Genomic DNA, 22,312 nt, shown 5'->3' with positions numbered 1-22,312 from the left:
TCCAGGAAACACATCAGTGGGCACCATGTTGGAGATAGCTGAGCTGCTGTGGGGTTTGTTTTTTCTTTTTTTCTGGTAGAGTTAACATTCTCCTGGGAGCCCAAGCAGTGAGTAAAGAATTTTGCCTCCTACGGGAGTTGGCTGTGCTTATGGCCTTGAGCCTAAACTGACCCTCGGAAGATGAACACTAAAAAAACAAATGTGTTTTAACAAATGTTTTTGAGTGATAAGTGTAATGCGAGTCCCTTTTTGCTGTCAAACCAATATCACTGTGCTGCTTTCCTCTGGAGCGAAGCTGATGGATTCCATTTCTGTCTCCCCTCCGCAGTGTTACCTGGGGGATGCGTTCCGCTGTGCCAGCTGCCCTTACGCAGGCATGCCAGCCTTTAAGCCCGGGGAGAAGATCCTCCTGAATGAGAACAACCTACACGATGCCTGAGAGGAGGGTGGTATCAAAGCCTCCTTTGGGCGGCTTTCGGGCTCCTTGTTCTACTGGCAAAACTCAGACACAAAAGGTCTTCTCGGCAGCCAGAAGGTAGTCGGACCACTATATAGACTTGTATTCCGTACTAGCTTTCACATAGCTGATGCATCTTCAACAATTTATGAACTGTAGTGGTTCTTAACACCAACACGTTGGCCTTCATGATGTACCCACTAGGCAACAAGTCTGTCTGTACTGGCAGTTGGCCCTGTATATAAGGTGCTGCCTTGCCTGACTGAGCTGCCATCCCAGGATGTTTGTTCTTTTAATGCGTGCCAAAAGCAGAACTGCAAAAGCATAATTAGAAGGTGGGTGGGGAAATGATGGTGGGGTTGTGACCTCACAATGTGTGAGCTTATTTATACTCGGTGTTCCCTCCTGCTGGCACAATAGGAGGATCTGGAATTAAAGTTGTGAACAGAGCTGTCTGACTCCTGTCCATCGCTTCAGGAATATTCTGTCCTCCCTTAGTTGGTGTTGCAATTTCACTTTTGAAGCAACAGCCACAAAAACATCTCACAGGGAACCTTACATGCAATCATTTCTGATGAGCTTCTCAGGACAAACAGTGCAGTCCTGTGTAGACTTAACTCTAGGACAGGGGTGGCCAAATTGTGATTTGGGAGCCACATGTGGCTCTTTCACACATGTGGCTGTCAAAGCCCCCACCACCCGTTGGCTGACGTGGAGAAGGCATTTGTCTCTTTAAATCACTTCTACAAACTAAGCCAGCCAGCAGCTTGGAGACTGGATTTAAAGTTAAAATTGCTTTCTTTCCATCTCTCCCTCCCTCTCTTTATTTGCTTGCCTACCTTCCTGCTCTCAAACATCTGATATTTGTTTTGTGTGGCTCTTATGTCAAGTAAGTTTGGCCACCCCGGGTCTAGGATGAAAATAGGCAAAAGAATGGTGCAAATGAAGAATATTTTATTGTTCAGGTATTCTTCTTCTTTGCATCATGGGCTTCTTAGCCTATTTTAAAAAAATCTCTGTTTGCTCCAGACTTACTCTGAACTAAATCAATTGAAATCTGTGCTTAGGCCAGGATAGTTCTCTGTAGGCTTTATGTTGTAAATAACCCAGATGATCATACATGACACACACACACCATTATCTTAACCAGGGTGGTGTTGCTGATTAGCTACTGCTGGTCGGGGTTTCCCACAGACGGCTTCACAGTATACTATTTTTGTTGTTGTTTAGTGGTGGAAGACCAGTGATGGATTCTTTGAAGTGGGAGGGGTTGGTTAAGTTGTCCTTTTTTGTTGCAAAAAAATGTGATTGTTGGTTTTAAATTTTGCTTAGCGTGGCTCAGTTGCAGTGAACAATATAACCAAATGCTGAAACGTTGCAATTGAAGCTTCTATCTACTCCCCCCCATCAGAGTAACTAATTAAGAAATCATGTAGGAAATAATTACACCACATAGAGAATCAGAGGGTGTCCTGAAAGAGAGGTGGTGAAGAATTAAAAGGGGAGGGGAAGGTCTTCCCTCCTGCTTTGAAACCTAATTTCTTCTGTTTTAAAGTATCCTCTGAGTCTTCACAGTTGGGATGTCTGAACACATTCTCAATCTGGTCTCTTTGGGGTGGAGGGTCTCCGGTTTTGGTGCTTTGCTTAGCTACACTATGTGATGGCTGCTTTGCTGCTGTAACTGTGCACTGTTAAGCATTTTTTTTAAAATGAAAAAATGCTATAGAGGAATAATTTACCCCTCCCTCCTGGGTAGAGGGGTTGCTTCTGATCTCCACTGAAAAGGGAAGATGTGATTGGGAAGCTCTCAAGGTGGTAACAGCATTTAAAGGGGCAGTGGCTCTCCCCCACTTCAAAAGTGCTTTCCCAGTCTGTGCAACTTCACCTGAAGTGCAAGGGGGAAGACCACAGATTACAATAGGTTGACCACACCAGCCACACCAATTGTCGCTAGACCATGACAATTCTAGAACAAATGCTTGGGTGAAACCAGTTTTGGCTGCTCTTATGGAGGTTTTCTCCATCATCCTGCCTGCCGTTTCTCCAGGAACATGCAGAGGTGTTGGTAGCATGCCCCCTCCTCCAGAGCTCAAACCAGGCCTTGATTCACTGTATTGTTTTGCATTGGGATAATAAGGCAGCAGGTAAAAGAGCTAATAATAACCGGGGTTATGTTACAGAGCGAACACAGCTTTTCAGAGCAGCAAATGCATGTCTTAATATCTGTGTTGGAGTTGGGCTGCGATGAGGTAATGTCCATGAAAATGCTTGTCTCCCAGGACACATGGTGGAAATGAGATGATTGACTTGTGATAGTCAAATAACTGAGTTTCACAACAAGGGGCCTGGGAATAATAAAAAGCAACATGGCATCTAAATCCCCAAGTTACATCACTGGCAAAGAACATGATGCCAAATGTTGTAATCAGGGCTTTATTTGTAGAAAAAGCCCAGAAGGAATATTTGCATATTAGGCCACACCCCTTGCACCCAGCCAGCTGGAATTGTGTTCCTGCTAAAAAAAAAAAAGCCCTGGTTACAATATATGAGTATACCTGGGAGCCTGCTGACTGACCACTTCCTGTTGAACCTGGGAGGGAGGCAGGGACACCTATTTGGAAGCACTGAATGGGATTTAACCCTTTTCTCAGCACCAGTCTCTCAAACTGCAATAAGCCCCAAGGGAACCAGTACAAGAGTTTTCTAATTGGGTAAATACTGATCCAGCTGACTTGGGAGAGGCAGTTTGTGACAGTGTGCTTTGACCTTAAACAGGGTCTACCCTCAAAAGGCTACTGTCTCAGGACTAAAAAAAAAAAGTTCATTGGAATGTCAATTTGCATGTGTTCTGCAGGACTGTGTAATAAAGTGCTGGATCTCGGTAAGGATACACTTCCTGAGAAGCTCATGTTTGATTTTTGTTTTAAAGTTTCTAGCCCTTAGCATTTCTGAGAAAATTAACAGTCTGATAAATTCTTGATTAGTTGGGGATAAGGCGCAAGGTAACAAAAAATACGGAACCACCTTGTGCCAGTTATACTGTCAAGTGGCCTCCGAAATAGCTGCATTTGTCCTGTTTTTTACATGGCACTGTCAACTGGCTGGCTGCAGAGCTTAACCCTACCTGCAATGTACCGTACGACTTTATTTTCCTGTAGTAGTAGTTATAACAACTGACCACAAGGTGGCGCTGAGGCTCTATGGGACTTAACCTCCTCTGCTCATTACTTCAGGAAACTGAAGTAATGCAAAAGAAGAAAATGCTTTGGCAAGTTTACCTAATAAGAAAAAAAACCCCAAACTTTGTAGACTTGGTATACAAAAAGAACTCTGTTAACTAGCAACATATTCCTTATACCAAGGCAAAATATTAGTTCCTTTAGATCAGTATTGTCTTCTGTGAGAGGCACTCTTCCACAACACCTGTTACCCAAGATTCTTTAGCAAGAAGGACCTGAGGTTGGAAACTTCTTTGTGAAATGCAGGAGTCCTTTTCCTATCACTGAGCTTCAGCTCCCCTTATGTGAGCTGCAACAGGGATTCTGCCAGCAGCCAGTTCAGGATCACTGCAGACCAAGACTTAGTTCTATTCCATGGCTGTTAAGTGTTGTGGTTTTTGCTGATGACTGCCTGATCTCAGGCTTTGGGATGCCTGCGATAACAGCAAAAATGCTAGGAGATCTCAGTTGCTTGGAGGAAAAACCACACACCATGCTAGAAAAGGCTGTTTGTGGTGGTGGGGGGAGAGATGAAGGTTGTGTCAGGGCAGTGCAGGATTAAACCCTGTGGAGGCCCCTAGGCAGTCACAATCTCAGGAGCCCCCGCGCAAATGATCTTAGTCGGAATGCCTGCCCCACCACCTATAGTCCCCATTGCAGCCTGCAGGCCCCTTCTCAAAGGCCCCTTTGACAAAGCTGGTGGGGGAGGCAGAGAGAGGCAAACTTGGCGACAATGGCAGCAGCAGCAGCCGCGCCAGGCAAGTCAGGCAAAGAGTGGTTCAGTTGCTGGCTGTGTGTGCAGGCTGGGAGGGCTGCAAGCAGGGGGGAAACGGGATGAAAGCTGGCCTGGGACCCCTAAACCAGTGTCTACTTGGCTAAATGGTTAATCCAGCCCTGTGTCAGGGCTTTGAAAATGGCACTTAGTCCAAAAATGGGGAAGTGGTGTTTTGCTCTCATTCTCCAAGAACAGCATCTCAAACAGGGCAGTACCGCACACACATAAAAAGGTTTATTTTCCAAAATATACACAATTTATGTACAATTATGGCAGGTATGTTCGTGTTTTTTTTTAAATATATAACTTTACTCCAGATTTTAAATATTTCTGCAACAAAAAGGGGAGGGGGAAGAAATCACAAAGTCAGAAAAAATGTATCTCTTTGCAATTACTTTCGTTGGAATGTGTGTTTTTTTCCCTTTAAAGGTTTACAAAAAGTTTACAAAAACAGAAAGGCACAGGCGCTGGTAGGAATGTGTGCGCATGGTTAGAAAAGACAGCCCCCGCCCCTACCCCATGGGATGTTCTCTCTCTATGGGGAGAATGCAAGAAACAGACCAGAAGGCTCATTTGGCTTGTTTAAAAATGTCAAGCTGCAGCAAGAAAGCACGTTGTGGTCCTGAGGCCCAGCGATCCCTGTCCTTCCCTCAATCAGCTTTGCTTTCCTAGGTCCCAGGAGAGAGAAAAGACAACACAGTAGCATTTGGAAGGACATCAACAGCAGCTTGTCTTTGGTCAGGGGGGCAGGGAGAGAAGAGTTGATGCTCTTTGGGCTTGGAGCTGGGCCCTTCACAGAGCTGGGAGAAAGGAAGAGTTCCTTGGGAATGCAGTGGGACCAGCCTGTGTGGGGTAGCTATCTGCAGTGTCCGTTCCCAAAGGATGCAAATAAGGGCCTGGGGAAAGGCTGGATTTGGCTGCTTTTGTGTGTTAGTAAAATACCGCACCGGTGGAACTGTACTCCGCCACTTCAGTTTAACAGGCTGTCAGCATACCAACTGCTCCAGAATGACATACTGGTCTAAAAACCTGATGGCACAAGACGCTCGCAGAAGTTCAAGGCAAATGGGAGGCCTGATTCCAAACTCCTCTTTGAAAGTGCATCCCTGCCGAATTACTGGTCTGTGCGCTAATGGTCTGCCCAGTTCCGTTTCTCCCCGGAACTATCCCAGCATTGACCTTCCAGGGTAACTGGTTGGCTACCTTGCGAAGCAGGCTGAAGGCACAGATGACTTAATGGCCTGATCCAACAGGGCACTGCTTTGGTTCTTAAGAAAGGAAGACTGCACCCTGCCTAGGGACCCTGGGATGGCCTTGTCATTTTTATAGATCAGAATCACTTGTGGGAGAAAAAGAACTATTTATGTGTAGCCAATAGCGTGTGCACCATGTGGAGGCAAGGAAGAGGCTCCAGAATGCCGCTCCCCCAAGTACCAGAACTTCTAGAGGGGAAGGAACAAGGAGGGCCAAGCGTGGTGCATCATCTATCACTATCAGGAACAGTTCTCTCTCCAAGTGGCCCACTTGCTCTAAGGCATTGCTCGGGGGAGAAAAATTCTGCAGAAGGGAAGACCCTCTTATGAGATGAGCACATGATCACCTTTTCCACAGGAGCCAGTGACCACGCAATCCCATTCGCTCCCTGCTGTGGTTTGGCTCCAGAGGGGCAGCTTCTTCCTTCCAGAGAAGGGTCCAAGGGGGCAGATAGATACAGGAGGGTGTCCTAGTCTTACAGGGTAGATGGCAGAACCTTTCCAACTCTACCCTCTTGCATTTACCCCTCCATCCCCATCCCATGAGAACATGGCCCTCTGGCTCCTAGAGTCACTGGCAAAGGGCAACACAGGACTGCAAACAATTTGAGGCACTGCTGTAGGCCTACTCCCCCAGAGCTCCCACCACTTGGATACAATAAGGGCAGACACAACTTCAGCCAGGAGGACAGGGGCATTAATTGGCGGCTAGATACTGAAATGAGCATGAGAGAACTTGGCTGGAATTTTCAGTTGGCTTACGAGGAAGCTGCAGGAGCAGCGGAACGCAATCAAAGCTGGAGTTTGTGTGAAGGCAAGAATTTTTCCTTCAGTAGCCAACAATCAACGGAGGGACTCCTGTGGAACTTTATTATTGAGTCTTAGTACTCTATTTGGAAAATTAAAGAGACTGTGAGGGGTCCTCCCTGAAATACTGTATTTGAGACTCTTGTTTGGCTTTAATTTCTGATTGTATGAATGTATGCCTACTTTTGTAGGCTGTTCATTATATGACACAATACAATTTACTTAATTTTGTATAAACTATTCAAGAGTGTGTGTCTTGCACAATATTTTTGATATTTTCGTAGTCTATATATTGTGCTGCCATTGTTCTTTTGCCTGTCTGGTGGTAGGCAGGTGGCTTCCACCTTGAAACAGCTGCTACCAGAGGAATGGGGAAGCTGCAAGCCTCCTTGAGATGGAAGTCAGTATGGCCAGGGATAGAAGACAATATGGTTCTTTTAGTTGATGACAACCATGAACGTGTTCTCTACAAGCTGTGGAGCAAGTATCACTGCAGACATCTTATTGGTGGATGGGTTGGTTGGTGGGTGAAATACAGGGCTTTTTTAGTAGAAAAAGGCCAGCACAAACCTATTTGCATATTAGGCCATACCCCCTGACATCACCATTGTTTCACACAGGGATTTTTAAAAGAAAAAGGTCAGCAGGAACTCATTTGCACATTAGGCCACACCCCCTGACATCACCATTGTTTCACATATTTTAAAGGAAAAGGCCAACATGAACTCATTTGCATATTAGGCCACACCCCTGACATCATTGTTTCACACAGGGATTTTTTAAAAGAAAAAAGCCAGCAGGAACTCATTTTCATGTTAGGCCACACCTCCTGATGAAAAGCCAGCAGGAGCTGCATTCCTGTGTATTCCTGATCAAAAAAAGCCCTGGTGAAATATAATAGATTCAGAATAAAGCTCAGGAAGAACTTGATACTGTTTGGAGAATCAACAGGCTGTGAAAAATATATAATAAACCCAAAATCCCAGTCATCTGATAAGGTCGTAAGAAAACATATAGCAGTCCATGGCAAATTTTTGGATGCTGCGTGCATCCTACCACAGCAGAGTGTAATTTCAGTGTAATTGTGTATAATTTTGGTTGCATTGTTTGGAATGCAGGTTTGTCTTCTGGAGGGGGAGCCCACACTTCTTTCCGTCTGTTCAGATATGGCGATATTCTCTTCTCCCCCTACCCTGCCAAGTTCCTCTACTCTCTTCACCCATTGCAATCCACCACCTGCCAAAGCCAAGCCCTGCCAAACCTCCACAGATGCCGAATGGAATGCACATGCTGCGCTGCACCACTTCCAAACTCCAGATTGAGAAGGAAGTGAAGGGAACGGCACCAACTGAGGGGATCCAAGTGCAGGAGGCCCTTTCTTGGGACAGGAGAGCTGAACTGATTTCTTAGACCTCACCCAGCTCCAACAATTCTGGCACTAGCTTAATAAACCCAAGGAATTCATGAAGCCCCATTCATTTTAAACATTCTGGGGATTGCATCCAAATCCAAAGAGGCAGCCAGTGCAAACACCCAAAGAGTTGACTTGCCTCTTGCTCCTCATCTCAGGCCTGCAGAGGGCAACTGTAGGGTGATGTGCTGAGCTGGTTGTAGATCACTGCCAAGAATTAACACAGACCTCTCCCTCATTCCAGTGCAAATCCCTTCAACCACCACCCAAAAAGATCAGAGCTGGGTCCTGACAGCAGGAGTGGATTGCATCATGGGCTGTGCATTCCTTGTCAAGATAGCTACTTAAAAAAGAGAAAGCAATTCTGGGATCTTTCAAAGAGAGTTCTCAGCTGCTGTGCCTTTGACTGTTTCCTTGCGCTCTTATCCAAGCTACAATGCAAAAATACCGCCTTTCCTTCTCCCCCTCCGTTAGCCTCCTCAGGGTCCCGGGGCTTCAGTGGTCTCGTAAGGCATCCTGCCTCCCAGAAGCACTTAATATCCTGAGCAGAATCACAAGGCCATAGAAAAAGCAGCGAAACGAAAACCATCGTCATCTCTCCCAGAGTCTCAAGCCTCCAAAAGTCCCACAGTTCTGGAAAAGGAAAGAAAAAGTCCCACCGACGACCGCACCGGAGAGCAGCAGCGGGAGCTAGTTTTCTTTCTTGAAGTTTTCATCTGGGATTAGCGTCTGGAACGGATGATCCCAGAATGTGCTGGTGATGCCGAAACCTGAGAAAAGGGGTAGAGAGAGACCCAAGGTCAGTCGGAGGCAGGGGTCATTTTATAGAAAAATAAGATGGTGGAGCTCATCCAGGGATTGTTATGGAGCTGCACCTACTATTCAATGGGCAAGGCGGGTAGGTGGGGAGGAGGAGGAAGAACCCTCAGAAAGGTTCAGGAGCTGCGCTGCTGTGAGCTTCTGCTGAATTCAAGGCCTGCTGATGTGCTGAGCTGGTTCAGGTTCAGAAGCTGCACTGCTGTGAGCTCCTGCTGGATTCAAGGCTTGGAGGACTCCTGAGCTGTCTGTTCATCCTTTGTGGCTAGCAGGCAGGCCACTCCTGAAGATCAGCAGGCAGAGAAAAAGAAGACTGCAGAGACTCAGAGCGGCTTACGATCTCCTATATCTTCTCCCCCCACAACAGACAGGTCGGTGGGGCTGAGAGGGCTCTCCCAGAAGCTGCCATTTCAAGGACAGCTTTGCCAGAGCTATGGCTGACCCAAGGCCATTCCAACAGCTGTAAGTGGAGGAGTGGGGAATCAAACACGGTTCTCCCAGATAAGAGTCTGCACAATTAACCACTACACCAGACTAGCCAAATAGTTGCCAGACTGACAGAGCAAAATAGTTGGGGTTTTTTTTCAAAATACTCTCCTATTCTTAACACTTGGGGGTGGTTGGGAATCACACATACGTACCTAAGTGCCGTCAAGCTGCAAATGGCTTATGGCAACCCCAGCAAAGGGCTTTCTTTCTTTTTTTCTTTTGGTACTTTTATATTTTTTAAATATGTGCATGTGTGTGTATGCGCCCAGAAGTCATGGCGACCTCTGGTGACTGACCCCTACTGTGGGCCTGGAGGATATTCAGGGAAATGGATGAATAAAGCCTGCTCCGGCCTCCCAACTGCTGGTATTCCAAGGAAGACTCCCCTCCGATTACTTGCCAGAGTTGGCCCTGCTTAGCTTCTAAGATCTGATGAGATCGGGCTCGCTTGGGCTATCCAGGCCAGGGCTCGGCAAAGGGTTTTCAAGGCAAGTGAGAAGCAGGAGGTGGTTTGCCATCCCCTTCCTCGGCAGAGTCGTCCTTGATGGTCTCCCATCCAAGTGCTGACCCTGCTGACCTTCTGATATCTGATTAGATCAGGCTGTCCTGTAGCATAAACCACCTCCAGGAGACATTACAACACACTCACAATAAGCGCAATGTCGGTAATACAAAAACTACTACCAACAAAGCAAAGATGGGATTCTCCAGCAGGATTTCTACAACTATCAGTGGAAAACTTGCAGGAAGCAGTTGCTGTGGAATCCTTGCACTTTGCAGAGTATTGCCTCATGTGAATCATGAGTTCACCCCAAAACACACCTGACTTTCATCTGCAGCTGCAGAGACCAGGGCTGCCCAACTGTGTTGAGCGCAATTGTGGGCACTTCTGGAATTATGAGAACAGAGTGTCGGTACAAAATGCCCACCACAAGGGGGGAAATCACAAAACGGCTGCCAATCACAAAGCAAGAGGGAGGCTGCAATCCAGGAATCATCTTATCATGGGAGCAGCTGTTTCTGAATGAGTCCTCCCTGAAGTCCTAAACAATGTTCCCTCTAAGCTGTGGAGTCTTGTGAGCAAAAATTCTACTTGGTGAGTTACTGACATTAAAGTTGTGAGCTACTGCATAAGTTAGTTTGCTCTGAGGCCATTTTTCCTGAGCTAAAACAAAAATGTGTAAGCCAGAGGCTAAAAAACTGTGAGCTAGCTCACACTAACTCAGCTTAGAGGGAACACTGTTCCTAAAGGTGATGTTTCTTGGCATCTTCTGAAGCCTCCTGATCCACTGAGGTGGAGGAAAGCCAGGATTTGGGTCCTAGCTTTGGGGAAGAGATGCTTTGTCAAAGAAGCAAATGGGCCTTAAGAAACCCTCCTGCAGACACCATGATATCCATGGGTGTCCCGATGGAAATCACTGGTTTAGAATCACTTGTACCCCTTCAGTGCTTAGATCCCCAACTCAGGCCTTGGTAAATTCTAGTTTTCTTTGCTCCTCTCAAGTTCTATCTCCTTGGCCTTGACTCACCTCCTAATCTGAATAACTTGTGGATGGCCTGGAGTGTCAGGCTCTTTAGTGCTCTTCTAGTGATCAACACAGAGCGCTTGATTTTTTTTTGGCTTGAGATATGGTAATCCTCTGGTACTGCTGTTGCCCCCCCCCCCTTAATATAACCCTCTGCAGTGTCTGAGTGTGGATCTGGGCTCCAACTGGAAAGCAGGCTGTATTCACACAAATATGCGTCTCATGTACAGATGTCTTCCTCCCACATTCAGTAAGCATGTGCCTGGCACACCCATTTCCTAAAGAAGTGACACATTTTTATAAAGGGACAAGAGTTGCATTTTTAATACCTATGAAAATTTTAGGCCGTTTTCACTGCATTGCTTATTGTACCTACTAAAGGTAAAGGTAGTCCCTTGTGCAAGCACCAGTTGTTTCTGACTCTGGGGTGATGTCACATCACGAAGTTTTCATGGCAGACTTTTTATCGGGTGGTTTGCCATTGCCTTTCCCGGTCATTTACACTTTACCTTCAGCAAGCTGGATACTCGGAAGGATGGAAGGCTGAGTCAAGCTTGAGCCGGCTACCTGAACCCAGCTTCTGCTGGGGTCGAACTCAGGGCGTGAGCAGAGCTTGGTCTGCAGTACTGCAGCTTTACCACTCTGTGCCACGGGGCTCTTTATTGTACCTACTACCCTCTTATTTATTTTGTTGATCCACAAATGCAGACATTTCAATATACTTGACGTTTGTTTCTTGTCAATTAAAAGCCACTTTTCCTTTGGCCGTAAGGTGTCGTGTTGATTCAGTCCATACTTTTAATACGTGGCGTAGCGTTTGCTTTCCACTTCTGAAGAATGGTTTGTTTGGTTATTACCATGGCTTATGAAGCTGTCCTTTCCAGAGGTTCCAGGAAGAAGGAATGTACTCTAATGTGGCCAATATGCGGGCTCAGATTCAGTGAACATTCAAATGACCACATTTTTATTGCACTGCTCATTAATGTTGTGATCTGTTTTCTTTGTACCCTGTTGATTTAATTGCAGTTTCTCCTATTTTTGGAACCCATTCCAACTGTGCCGTTCGTATCTATTATGCAGTATTTATTGAACTGCATTTTAATTATAAACTTGCCTCCAGTCTTACCCCTTTCTTCCCACTCAGCAATACTGCTAAGCTTATCAAATGTGGGAAAAGCTGCCACAAAGATGCCTGGGAGGCTCTGAGAAGGTGCCTCCATTTTCAGCCCTGAGCTCTCCCAGAATGAGCCAAGTCAAAGAGCCACAGGGCTGGTTTTCACATTGTGGTTTCCTGGTTGCTGCTGCCAATCCAGCGCAGCAGAAACTGGGTTTCTACCCCAAAGGACAGTGGGAAAGTGCATCGAAAGTGCATTATTGAGTGGGTGTGACTGCAGCCTGGGTTTCCCCAACCAATTCCCTGCCCTGGTTCCTCAGCAGTGGCCACCCTCCCTCCCCAAGCCACCCAGGCCTTTGCAGATTTTTTAAATTGACAATTTTTTATACCAATATAATGTTATAACAGCCTGCGTATCAGGTCCTCTGAACTCCTAACTTTGTCTTTGAAAAAAGGTAAGCTTATCGCTGCCATGAAAGGAGCTAGAGAGTTACTTTTATTCGGAGGGGGGTGGGGGATGAAAGCCAGAGATTCAGAGAACCTGATGCACATGTTATTAAGTTGTATTGATAGAACAATGCTCACTCACCGATTTTTAAAATAGCTTGTAGTGGCAAGGGAAAATGATAGTTGCCATGGGAAGGGGAACAAGGAAAATGGCTGCCATGTGAGTTTGGTGTAGTGGTTAAGTGCACAGACTCTTATCTGTGAGGATGGGCTTGATTCCCCATTCCTCCACTTGCACCTTCTGCAATGGCCTTGGGTCAGCCACAGCTCTTACAGGAGTTGTCCTTGAAAGGACAGCTGTTGTAAGAGCTCTCTCAGCCCCATCCATCTCACAGTCATGGCGTGGGGGGGAGGTAAAGGCGATTGTGACCACTCTGAGACTCTGAAATTCAGAGTATAGGGCGGGATATAAATCCAATATCATTGTCGTCGTCTTCTTCATCTTAAATAAACCACCTTGTGTGGCTGGGTAAGCCAGGAATGGAAGCACTCTATAACGGTTATGCCAATCCCTGCAATCAGAGCTTGGCCAAAACTTCCCACCATCACCAAAGGGCAAATCTATCCTCAAGTGCAGGTTGTCTGTTGTAAGTGTAAGGGAGCACTGATCCAGGAAAGTTCTGAGCAGAGCAAAAAGGAACACAAAACAGTGCAACGCCTTTAACCAGGCAGTACTACCCCTCCCCATCCAGGGGCAAGAGCCCACCTCCTTTACCTGCTTTTTGGTGTTCAAAATGATGCTTGACATGATAGGCCTTCAACCTGTACAGGTAACTGCCTTTCTCTGGAGAGCCATAATGCAGGTAATAGTGAGTCATGTCATAGAGAACGTAGCCAAAAAGCCCTCCAGCAAAGATGGCTAGGGCGAAGGCTTTGGGAAACGCGCAATTGGCAAGCAGGTAGAAAGCGAATATGGCCAGGGACGCTGGTGCAGGTGGGAAAACCAGGCGTGAGGCATCGAAGGGACTCTGGAAGGGAAACACAAAAGGTGAGTTGGGCTTCAAACCGATGCCCCCAATCAACAAGCCAGTTCCCAGGCCCCAATCCGCCAAACCATGGGGAGACCTGTGATCAAACTCATGGCCATTTTTTGTTTCTAATAAAATGCGGTTGTTGTCCAGTGAGGGGAGACGGGGGAGCTGGGGGTCTGAACCAAGCACCGCAGGAAAGGGCATGGCAGTGTGTAGAGAGCCAGTGTGGCACAGCGGTTAGAGTCTCAGCGAAGAAGAAAGGAGAAAAGAAGAGGTGGAGAAGGAAGCAGAGGAGGAGTTGGTTTTTATACTTCACTTTTCTCTGCCCTAAGGAGTCTCAAGAAATACAAACCACTGTGCTGAACAAAACAAAAATCTCCAAAAGTATAAATCAATTAATCAGTATAAACAGCAAGTCATACAAAATATGTGTCAATCAGAATAGACAGCACAGCGCCAAAGACAAGTAAATGACTCCCAAAATCTCCTTAGTCTTTCACTAAGACTCTATTCTTCATTGGAGTAATAGAAGTTCATATAGTTAAGGTCGGCTTTGAAGGGTATGTTAATCCTTCATGTGATCGCTAGCTGAGGATCCCACATTTCGCTGTATAATAGCTTCTTCCAAAGCAAAAAAATTTATTTTCTATGAATACAGTACAACCCATAACAAACCACATACTCAAAAATGCCACATACTAAAAAAATACAGACTTTACAAACTACTTTCCTCTATAAAATTACAAACATTACCTATAAAAGAAATTTCTTCAAATCACCAGTCTCTTAAAGGTTCTCTTTCCAAGGTAACGGCTTGTTGCGCACACGGCAACTTCCACTATAAGATTCCCAGCAAGTGTTGTACATCAGGGGTGTACTGGCTGGGGCTGATGGGAGTTGTAGGCAAAAAACATCTGGAGAGCTACTGTTGGCCACCCCTATTGTACATTATCCCAATTAAAGGTACCGCACAGTATTTTAAAATCTTTACTACAATATTACCATTTTGCACAACTGTTCAAATAAAGCATGACAAATCATTTGACTGGTTCATACCAAGAGGTTCCATAGTTTGAAAACAATGGATCCACCAGGCTTCTCATTGAAATAGAATTTTCTGTAACTCAATCATTTTAAATCTGGGGTTTTCTACCTTTTGCACAACAAAGAAACACATCATGGTTGGTACCTAATAGTGTTGAGTGAGCGGAGAACCCGGGACACAACGGCATACCCAAGAAATATGTTCCAAAATCCAGGTTTTTATTGCCCTTTTTTAACAGCCTATGTGCATTTCGGAACAGTCCCCATAAATTATTGCATAAACAACTCCTTTTGAATTGCAATTGGAGAATGTCTTTAAACTAATATTTTTACCCATTCTGGGATCACCATATTGAGTTAGTTAAAGCACATTTGCAGGCTTTACAGTCTCCACAGCAAAAGTGCCCTATCGGTAATCGCGAAAGTATTTCTGGAGTAGGTTTCTGTATTTCTGGAGTAGGTTCACAAGCATGTCCCGTAAATTGCTACTTCTCCAGAACCCAATTAAGGGTGGTGTAGAACACCCTGGAACGTCAGATATCAATCCCCAATGGCGCATCACAATTTTCTTAATATCCAATGCCCTTGGGGTATACTGGAAAGAGCAATATAGCCTTTTGCTTTCTCTAGAGCCAGTTTGGTGTAGTGGTTAAGTGTGCGGACTCTTATCAGGGAGAACCGGGTTTGATTCCCTACTCCTACACTTGCAGCTGCTGGAATGGCCTTGGGTCAGCCATAGCTCTCTCGCAGGAGTTGTCCTTGAAAGGGCAGCTGCTGTGAGAGCCCTCTCAGCTCCACCCACCTCACAGGGGTCTGTTGTGGGGGGAGAAGATAGAGATTGTAAGCCGCTCTGAGTCTCTGATTCAGGGAGAACGGCAGGGTATACATCTGCAATTCTTCTTCTTCTACTACTGCTAATCGTTTGTTGTTTTAACATTGTATCTCTTTCTTTCCTGAACGGCCTACATTTTGCCTGTCTTACTGTCTGATCCGGGTAGCCTTGTTCCTCTAATTGGGTTGTCAACTGATTACTCACCTTCCTAAAATCAGTCTGCAATGTGCTATTTCTCTTAAGCCGAAGAAATTGACCATACAGCAGGTTATTTTTCAAGTGAGGGGGATGAAAGGATGAATAGTGCAATAGACTGGTTTTTGCTATAGGTTTTTAAAAGTTTTTTTTAATTGCCAGCGTGTTTCCACTGGACCGGAAAACCACTGTGTATGCAAACTTAATATTAGGATGGCATGAGTTTATCCAGTTTATCATTTCAGGTATGTGGTCCTTGTAACATGCCACTAAGAACACGTCATCCACAAATCTGATGCAGAATAAAAACATCCCTGAAAAAACTGTTGCATTCCAAATTACAAAAAAATTCAGATTCTAAACGGACCAAAAAGAGACACGTGATAGAAGGTGCAATGTGGAGACCTGTGATCAAGCTCATGGCAGTTTTTTGTTTCTAATAAAATACGGTTGTTGTCCAGTGAGGGGAGTCAGGGCAGCTGGGAGTCTCAGTGGGAAAGGGCATGGCCGTGTGTAGAGAGCCAGTGTGGCACAGTGGTTAGAGTCTCAGCGAAGAAGGAGGAGAAGAGGTGGTGCAGGAGGAGGAGTTGGTTTTTATACTTCACTTTTCTCTGCCCTAAGGAGTCTCAAAGCAGCTTGCAATCACCTTTCCCTTCCTCTCCCCACAACAAGCACCTTGTGAGCTCTGAGAGAACTGTGACTGGCCCAGCTGGCTGCATGTGGAGAAGGAGCAGGAAATCAAATCTGGTTCCCCAGATTAAAGTCCACCACTCTTAACCACTACACCACACTGAGAGACCTAGGTTTGCAGAAATCTCCACTCTTCCATGAAAAGTTGCTGGGTGACCTCAGGCCAGCCACACAGCCTCAGCCTAACCTACTTCTCAGGGTTATCCTGAAGAGGAAATGGAGGAGAGGAGAGTGATGTCAGCTGCTTTGGGTCCTCACTGGGGAGAAAGGCGAGGTAGAAATGAAGTAAGTGACTAAATACAATGCTGCATAATGTGCAGCTCGCCCCGCTGGGCAACAACAGAAATGATCGCAAACCAGAGTCTCAGCTTTCCAGAGCAGCTCAGCTCCATATGAGTTTTTCAAGCCAGGAAAGCTGCATGTTTCTCACAACAGGAGGCAGCATCAATCTGCACAGGAAAGGAAAGAAAAGGTCCCCTGTGCAAGCACCAGTCGTTTCCGACTCTGGGGTGATGCTGCTTTCACAATGTTTTCGCGGCAGACCTTTTTACGGAGTGGTTTGCCATTGTCTTCCCCAGTCATCTACACTTTCCCCCCAGCAAGCTGGGTACTCATTTTACTCACCTCGGAAGGATGGAAGGCTGAGTCAACCTCGAGCCAGAAGCGAACTCAGGTTGTGAGCAGAAGGCACACATTCCAACGAAGCCACGCCTGCCCTATTCTCATGAGTCACATTCCCTTGCCCCAATCTTTTCCCCAGACAGAGATGGAGCAACTGGTTTGTTCAACCAAAACACAACAAAACAAAGCTCTTTGTATGATGCACAGTTGAGATGGCAGATGAGTATGCCGCAAATCTCTGTGAGCACAGAGAAGTTGCAAAATCAGAAATTGGCTGTGGAATTCAGCTTACTAAGCACCCTGATTGCAATGCATGCATACATGCATGAATAAATAAATAAATGTAAAAAAAAAGTATGGTTTGGTAAATTTTGGAGATCAGACCTTTGTTCGGTTTTTTTGGAGCATAAAATCAAGGTTTCAAATTCAATGAATGGCCGTGAGATCGCCTCTTGTATTTTAGAGTCTTTTAAAAAGTGGCAAACCTGAAAATATTCAAGCCAATGAATGGGATGAGACTTCTTTGTCCAATGGCGTTTTCAGTAAAAGTGTTTTTAGAAATAAACAAATAAACCAACAAGACCTGTCTCCAATGACGAAAAGAGTTTGGTAACTGTGCTGGAAGGAGCCGTGGCTACCCCATAAAAGTTGAAAGTAAAGAAATGCAGGGGGCCAAGCAGTGTCTTTCACAGTCCCACATATTTAATAATCCTTTAATAAATGGATTTATAAATTGCTAACATCATCTTTCTAATTTTTTGAGCCAAAATAAAAAAATAGGAGTCTCATTTTACTCCTTTTAAGTAACTCATAATACTTACGAGGAGTAAAATGAGACTTCTGAATTTTTGACCATTCCGGAAAAGGTTTAAAAGAAAAGTAATTTTAACCATATTTGCTAATACTATAGCCTAATAATATAAAGTAAGATCAGGGAACGCTAATCCACCTTTGTACTTTGATCTACAAATCGTTGAGAGTTTAATTCTGGATTTCTTGTAGTTCTATATAAACTGTGAGGCTATTTTGCCATTTCCTTAAAAGAGAAAAGGAAATATCTATAAATTATGATTGAAATGGTCCTATTTAATTTGTGAAGTCCAGCTTTTGTCGGCAGGACATTTAGATGGTTCAGGAGCAGAATTTGCTTTCCTCTTTTGCCTGAACGGAATTCATAGGGCCAAGGACAGAATCCCACCCAAATGCAGCTTCTCAGAGACATTCTCCCATAGTATATAGTCCGTAAAGCACAACAGCTTGTTAGGCATCCTCAGGCTGGTCGGGTTGCCCAATACAAACACACAGTAAACCACGATGTGCATAGAAATCCAATTCAGAAACCATGGAAGGATCACATAATAAAAGGATGATAACAGTTAAATTAAAACAAGTAATATACACCAACTATAAAAACTGAATAAGGGGAAGTTTTATAAGATTGAGAAATATACTGGTGATCTCTAGGGGAAAGTGAAACCTCTGGGTCCTTTATGTACTGTTTCACTTCCTAAATTCATAGGATCAGCATTGCTGTCAGAACAAGTGCTAAGAGCAAGCATTGCTGTCAGGAGAAGCTGGCTTATATGAAGCCTGTCCCTTGGTTAGGCAAGGTCAGTATTGCCTTCTCTGCCTGGCAGGTTGCAGTCCTTCACCCCTTCTACAGAGTGGAGATGCCACGGATCGAACCGGGGACTTTCTGCACACAAAGTAGATTCTCTGCCACTGAGCCAGCCATGACCTTCCTCTGTGCTCTATAGGTGCAGAGACAAAGAACGAATACAAACTTTATGCTAGATGTGCCCTCGTGGATTCCCCCATTCACTCACACAGGGCAAACACCAATACCAAGGGGAAAGGGCACTGGGGGTGGGTGGGGTTGAGTGCATGAGTCAAAAAGGGTTAAGCCCACCCTGATCCGTGACACCACAGTCCTGGTTTAAACCTTTAAAGACCCTACATCTGGAGTTTGTCCAACATCTCCTCTGGTTCTGCCCTTTAAGGCCCTTCCTGCCATGCAGGGGAGCTGTGTGTTAGAAATGAAGGATCTTCCTTTGCACCAAATACACCAAAACTGGAGAGGGGGTCATACAGATAGTGAGGTCAGAGATCCTTCTTTATCCTTTCTCTTGCCTGCTCTGCTGCTGCCTGCTTGATCTCAGGTTGCTGTTCTCAGGGGCTTCCTTCCATCTGCTGGTCTCCCTCTTGGTTCTCTCTCTTTCTCCAACCTCCAGGAGAGAACAAGCGCTAACAGCAAGTTTCAGGGACCGCGAAGCCCCTCCACCAGGGCAAACAACACCCTTTTGCATGTCACTTCAGCTCAGGAAAAAAGCACTGTGGTGGGGGGAAGCTCCTTATCCCCACACTGTGCTGCATTCCTGAGCCAAACTGGGCAGCTGTGGCAATTTTCAAAGACGTTCCCAGTAGTGGACTTGAGGGAGCCATAATGTCTGCTTTGGTTCTGACTCTCTCTCCATCCTACGCTTAGATAGCTAGACAGCCTCTTTCTCCTTTCCTATCACAGCACGGATCTCTTTGACAATACAGAACATCCATTTCTTTCCTAAAGCACCAAGCCTTTGATAAAAGCCATGGGTGAAATGATCTTCCAAGACTGGCTTCTTATCGTTAGAGCATTTACAAGGACTAATTGGATCATTTAATCTCTGGAGCAAAGTTGGAATAAACTTCAAGGACCGACCCGTTTCACCACAAGGCATCTCCAACACAGTTATGGAATTTTAATTGGATGTGTAAGGTACACAGGAAGTGGCTGGGTTTAATTTTGGTCCAAAGATTCAAGAAACAAAACATCTTTGCTCTAACTGGAATGAATCTATGCAGCCTACTTGACAGTTATTACAATCTGTAATAACTTTACAATAATAATTTGGAAACCTTGTTTGGAAACTTTGTATATATTTTGTATGTTTGGATACTTCAAAACACCTTTGGAATACTTATATTAATCTTGTATGGTTTGAATATGAATTCACCGAATATTGTTCGAAGCTTTACGAATTTTCTTCATTAATTCGGTCACGGTTTATGGCTAAATATTTCTATCCTGCCTTGGAATGCAGGCATTTATACAAGCCCAGATTTCTGCAACCGATTGTGGCCCTCAGCTGTGGCATTCTTTCCTCAACTGTATTACATACATCTCATTCCTTAACATGACTCCTGCCATGCAAACATCTGTTTCCAAGAAATGCTACCAATAGATCCCCTCCTGGCTGAGGTCTGTCAGTTCTCGCTTACCTTGTGATGTTGCCCGTGAAGCATGAAGTGGAGGGTGATGAGATGATAGTTGCTGGCGGGTGGCTTCATGTGGAAGAGGAAGCGGTGGATGAGGTATTCGATGAAGGACCAGGCAAACATCCCGGTGATGAAGATCACGGGGAAATAGTACTTGTAAATTCTGATGGAATACTCTGTGCAGGGAAGGGGGGAGAACAGGTCAGCAAAGTACATCTGCAGCTGGATCTCCTTTCTCGTTGAAGCCCAAGAAAAACTCGGCTGCAAGAAACTGAAAAGGTCTGTCTAGCTTGGCAGTTGATTCCCATCACTGGCCCACAAGATGCCTGCAGACAGGGTCATCAGGCAACAGGATTCATCTGGAGAGCCAGTTGGGTGCAGTGGTTAAGTGCGCGGACTCTTATCTGGGGAACCGGGTTTGATTCCCGACTCCTCCACTTGCACCTGCCGAATGGGTTGGGTCAGCCATAGCTCTGGCAAAGCTGTCCTTGAAAGGGCAGCTGCTGTGAGAGCCCTCTCAGCCCCACCCACCTCACAGGGTGTCTGTTGTGGGGGAGGAAGGTAAAGGAGATTGTGAGCCACTCTGAGATTCGGAGTGGAGGGCGGGATATAAATCCAATATCATTATCATCATCATCTGCTGAACAACTCCAAGGCCTGGCATTTAGAAGGATAAGAAAGGACCCTTTCCTTCAGCTCAAAGGCTGGGGCTGGGGCCCAGAGGCAAAGCACCTGCTGGGTATGCAGAAGGTCCCAGTCTCAGCCTTTGGCATCTCCAGTTAAAAGGATGTGAAAGACCTCTGCCTGAGACCCTGGAGAGCTGCTGTCAGTCATGGGAGACTCTCTTGACTTTGGCAGATCAACAGTTTGATTCAGGCTTGCAAAGGATTCTTTATTTTACCAAGGCCATTTCTCCCCTTCTCTGGAAGCATGGGAAACTTGATTAAAATGCCCTCACCTGGCAGCCCAGGCAAACCCAATCTTGTCAGAGCTTGGAAGCTAAGCAGGGCTGACCCTGGCAAATATTTGGATGGGAGACCTCTGGAGAGTACCAGGGTCAGAAGGCAGAGGCAGGCAATGGAACCACTTCTCTGAACATCCTCCATGCTCCAGTAAAAGTCGCCAGAGGTTGCCAACTTCCAAGCATGCACACACACACACAATGCAAAAAAAGAAAACAGGATTACAACAAAATGCTTAACGTTGTTTCCAGCATTCCTCGTGGGACATCACAAACTAATTCCGGAATGTATGTTGGCCAACGCAGACCAGGAGCACAGACACAGGGAGAAAGTTCTTAAGCTTGGCTCCTGTGCTGTTTTCCAGAGCTGATATGGATGCTCTGTGTGTGTGTACTATTTGCCCCATCACAGGCTCCACATTTACAGATAGAGAACAAGTGCTTTCAACAACAGGTCAACCAGGTCCTAAGCACAGTGGAAGGGAGGGAGGGAGGGAGGTTTTAGCACGTTCTCCCTACGTTCTGTGGTTCCAACCTGAAGCAGGATGACACCCACCTGGGAATTCCTTTCTCAGCATGGAAGCTGCCACCACAAGTCTGATTGTGCAGACGTGGGAAGGGAGCATGGAATATGTAATGTGCAGTGATGACTCACTGCTATTTCAGAAAGATCAGAAGAAGGTCTGTCCAGAGCACAGAGTTTGGGAGGGTGGCTAACAGGAAGCCTGCCTTCTTTCTGGCTAGAGAAACAGGGCTTTCAACCTGTCCCACAGAAGTACAAAGGGAGCAGAGCCAAAACATCACAGAATGGGAAGGAAAAGTATTTCTGGGTGTTTTTACACTGGTAGTTTGCAACTCTCTATCTCCGCATTGTAAACTCACCTTTTACATTACATAACATTCTCATAACTGTTTTGAATCGTTGCTTCCCAAGGCATTTACAGTATTTTTTGCACCATAAGACTCACTTTCCCCCCCAAAAAAAAGTGGAGGGAAAAGTGTGTGCGTCTTAAGGAGCGAACACTGCAAAAAATTCACACAAATGCCTCTAAATTCACACAAACAGCTCTAAAAACTAGGTGCGTCTTATGCTCAGGTGCGTCTTATGGAGCGAAAAATACGTACATTTGTTTCAGTGAGATGGGTTTCAACGCCACCACAAAAGCGTTTTTCTCAAGACTAGTTTTGGTCCGGTCTTTTCTCTACGGGCATTTTAAACTTGTATTGTAAAAGTTTTCCTGCGTTTTAAAAGACTCCTCCAAAAGCCACCACAAGGTGCAGTAATTTGCATGAGAACTGACAGCACTTGAAATTTTTACATATCATTGCTTGCCTCATCTAGTAATTTAAATCTGTATTGTTTCTGCAGT

At 45.4% G+C, this 22,312-nt stretch overlaps 2 protein-coding genes across 3 annotated transcripts in view; one reads left to right on the top strand and one right to left on the bottom strand.

The window, feature by feature from the left end:
• Positions 1-22,312, top strand: part of CIAPIN1 (cytokine induced apoptosis inhibitor 1) — a 68,637-nt gene that overhangs the window by 8,593 nt on the left and 37,732 nt on the right. Inside the window, exon 8 of one of the 2 annotated variants that reach the window (XM_060254137.1) lies at positions 329-472. In XM_060254137.1, coding sequence (XP_060110120.1) covers positions 329-439 — 111 coding nt within the window. In that variant the 3' untranslated portion in view covers positions 440-472. Of the gene's footprint in view, positions 1-328; positions 907-22,312 lie in introns of those variants that run through there. The other variant, XM_060254136.1, reaches the window with a different exon arrangement.
• LOC132582285 (fatty acid 2-hydroxylase-like) overlaps positions 8,571-22,312 on the bottom strand; it is a 95,934-nt gene continuing 82,192 nt past the window's right edge. Inside the window, exons 5-7 of the mRNA XM_060253823.1 lie at positions 19,985-20,157; positions 13,089-13,341; positions 8,571-8,691 (exon numbers count right to left, since the gene is read on the bottom strand). Coding sequence (XP_060109806.1) covers positions 8,612-8,691; positions 13,089-13,341; positions 19,985-20,157 — 506 coding nt within the window. The 3' untranslated portion in view covers positions 8,571-8,611. The remainder of the gene's footprint in view (positions 8,692-13,088; positions 13,342-19,984; positions 20,158-22,312) is intronic.

The sequence above is a fragment of the Heteronotia binoei genome, chromosome 14 (assembly GCF_032191835.1).
Source record: "Heteronotia binoei isolate CCM8104 ecotype False Entrance Well chromosome 14, APGP_CSIRO_Hbin_v1, whole genome shotgun sequence".
Classification (NCBI taxonomy): Eukaryota; Metazoa; Chordata; class Lepidosauria; order Squamata; family Gekkonidae; genus Heteronotia; species Heteronotia binoei.
This window is presented reverse-complemented; position numbering and strand designations above follow the sequence as displayed.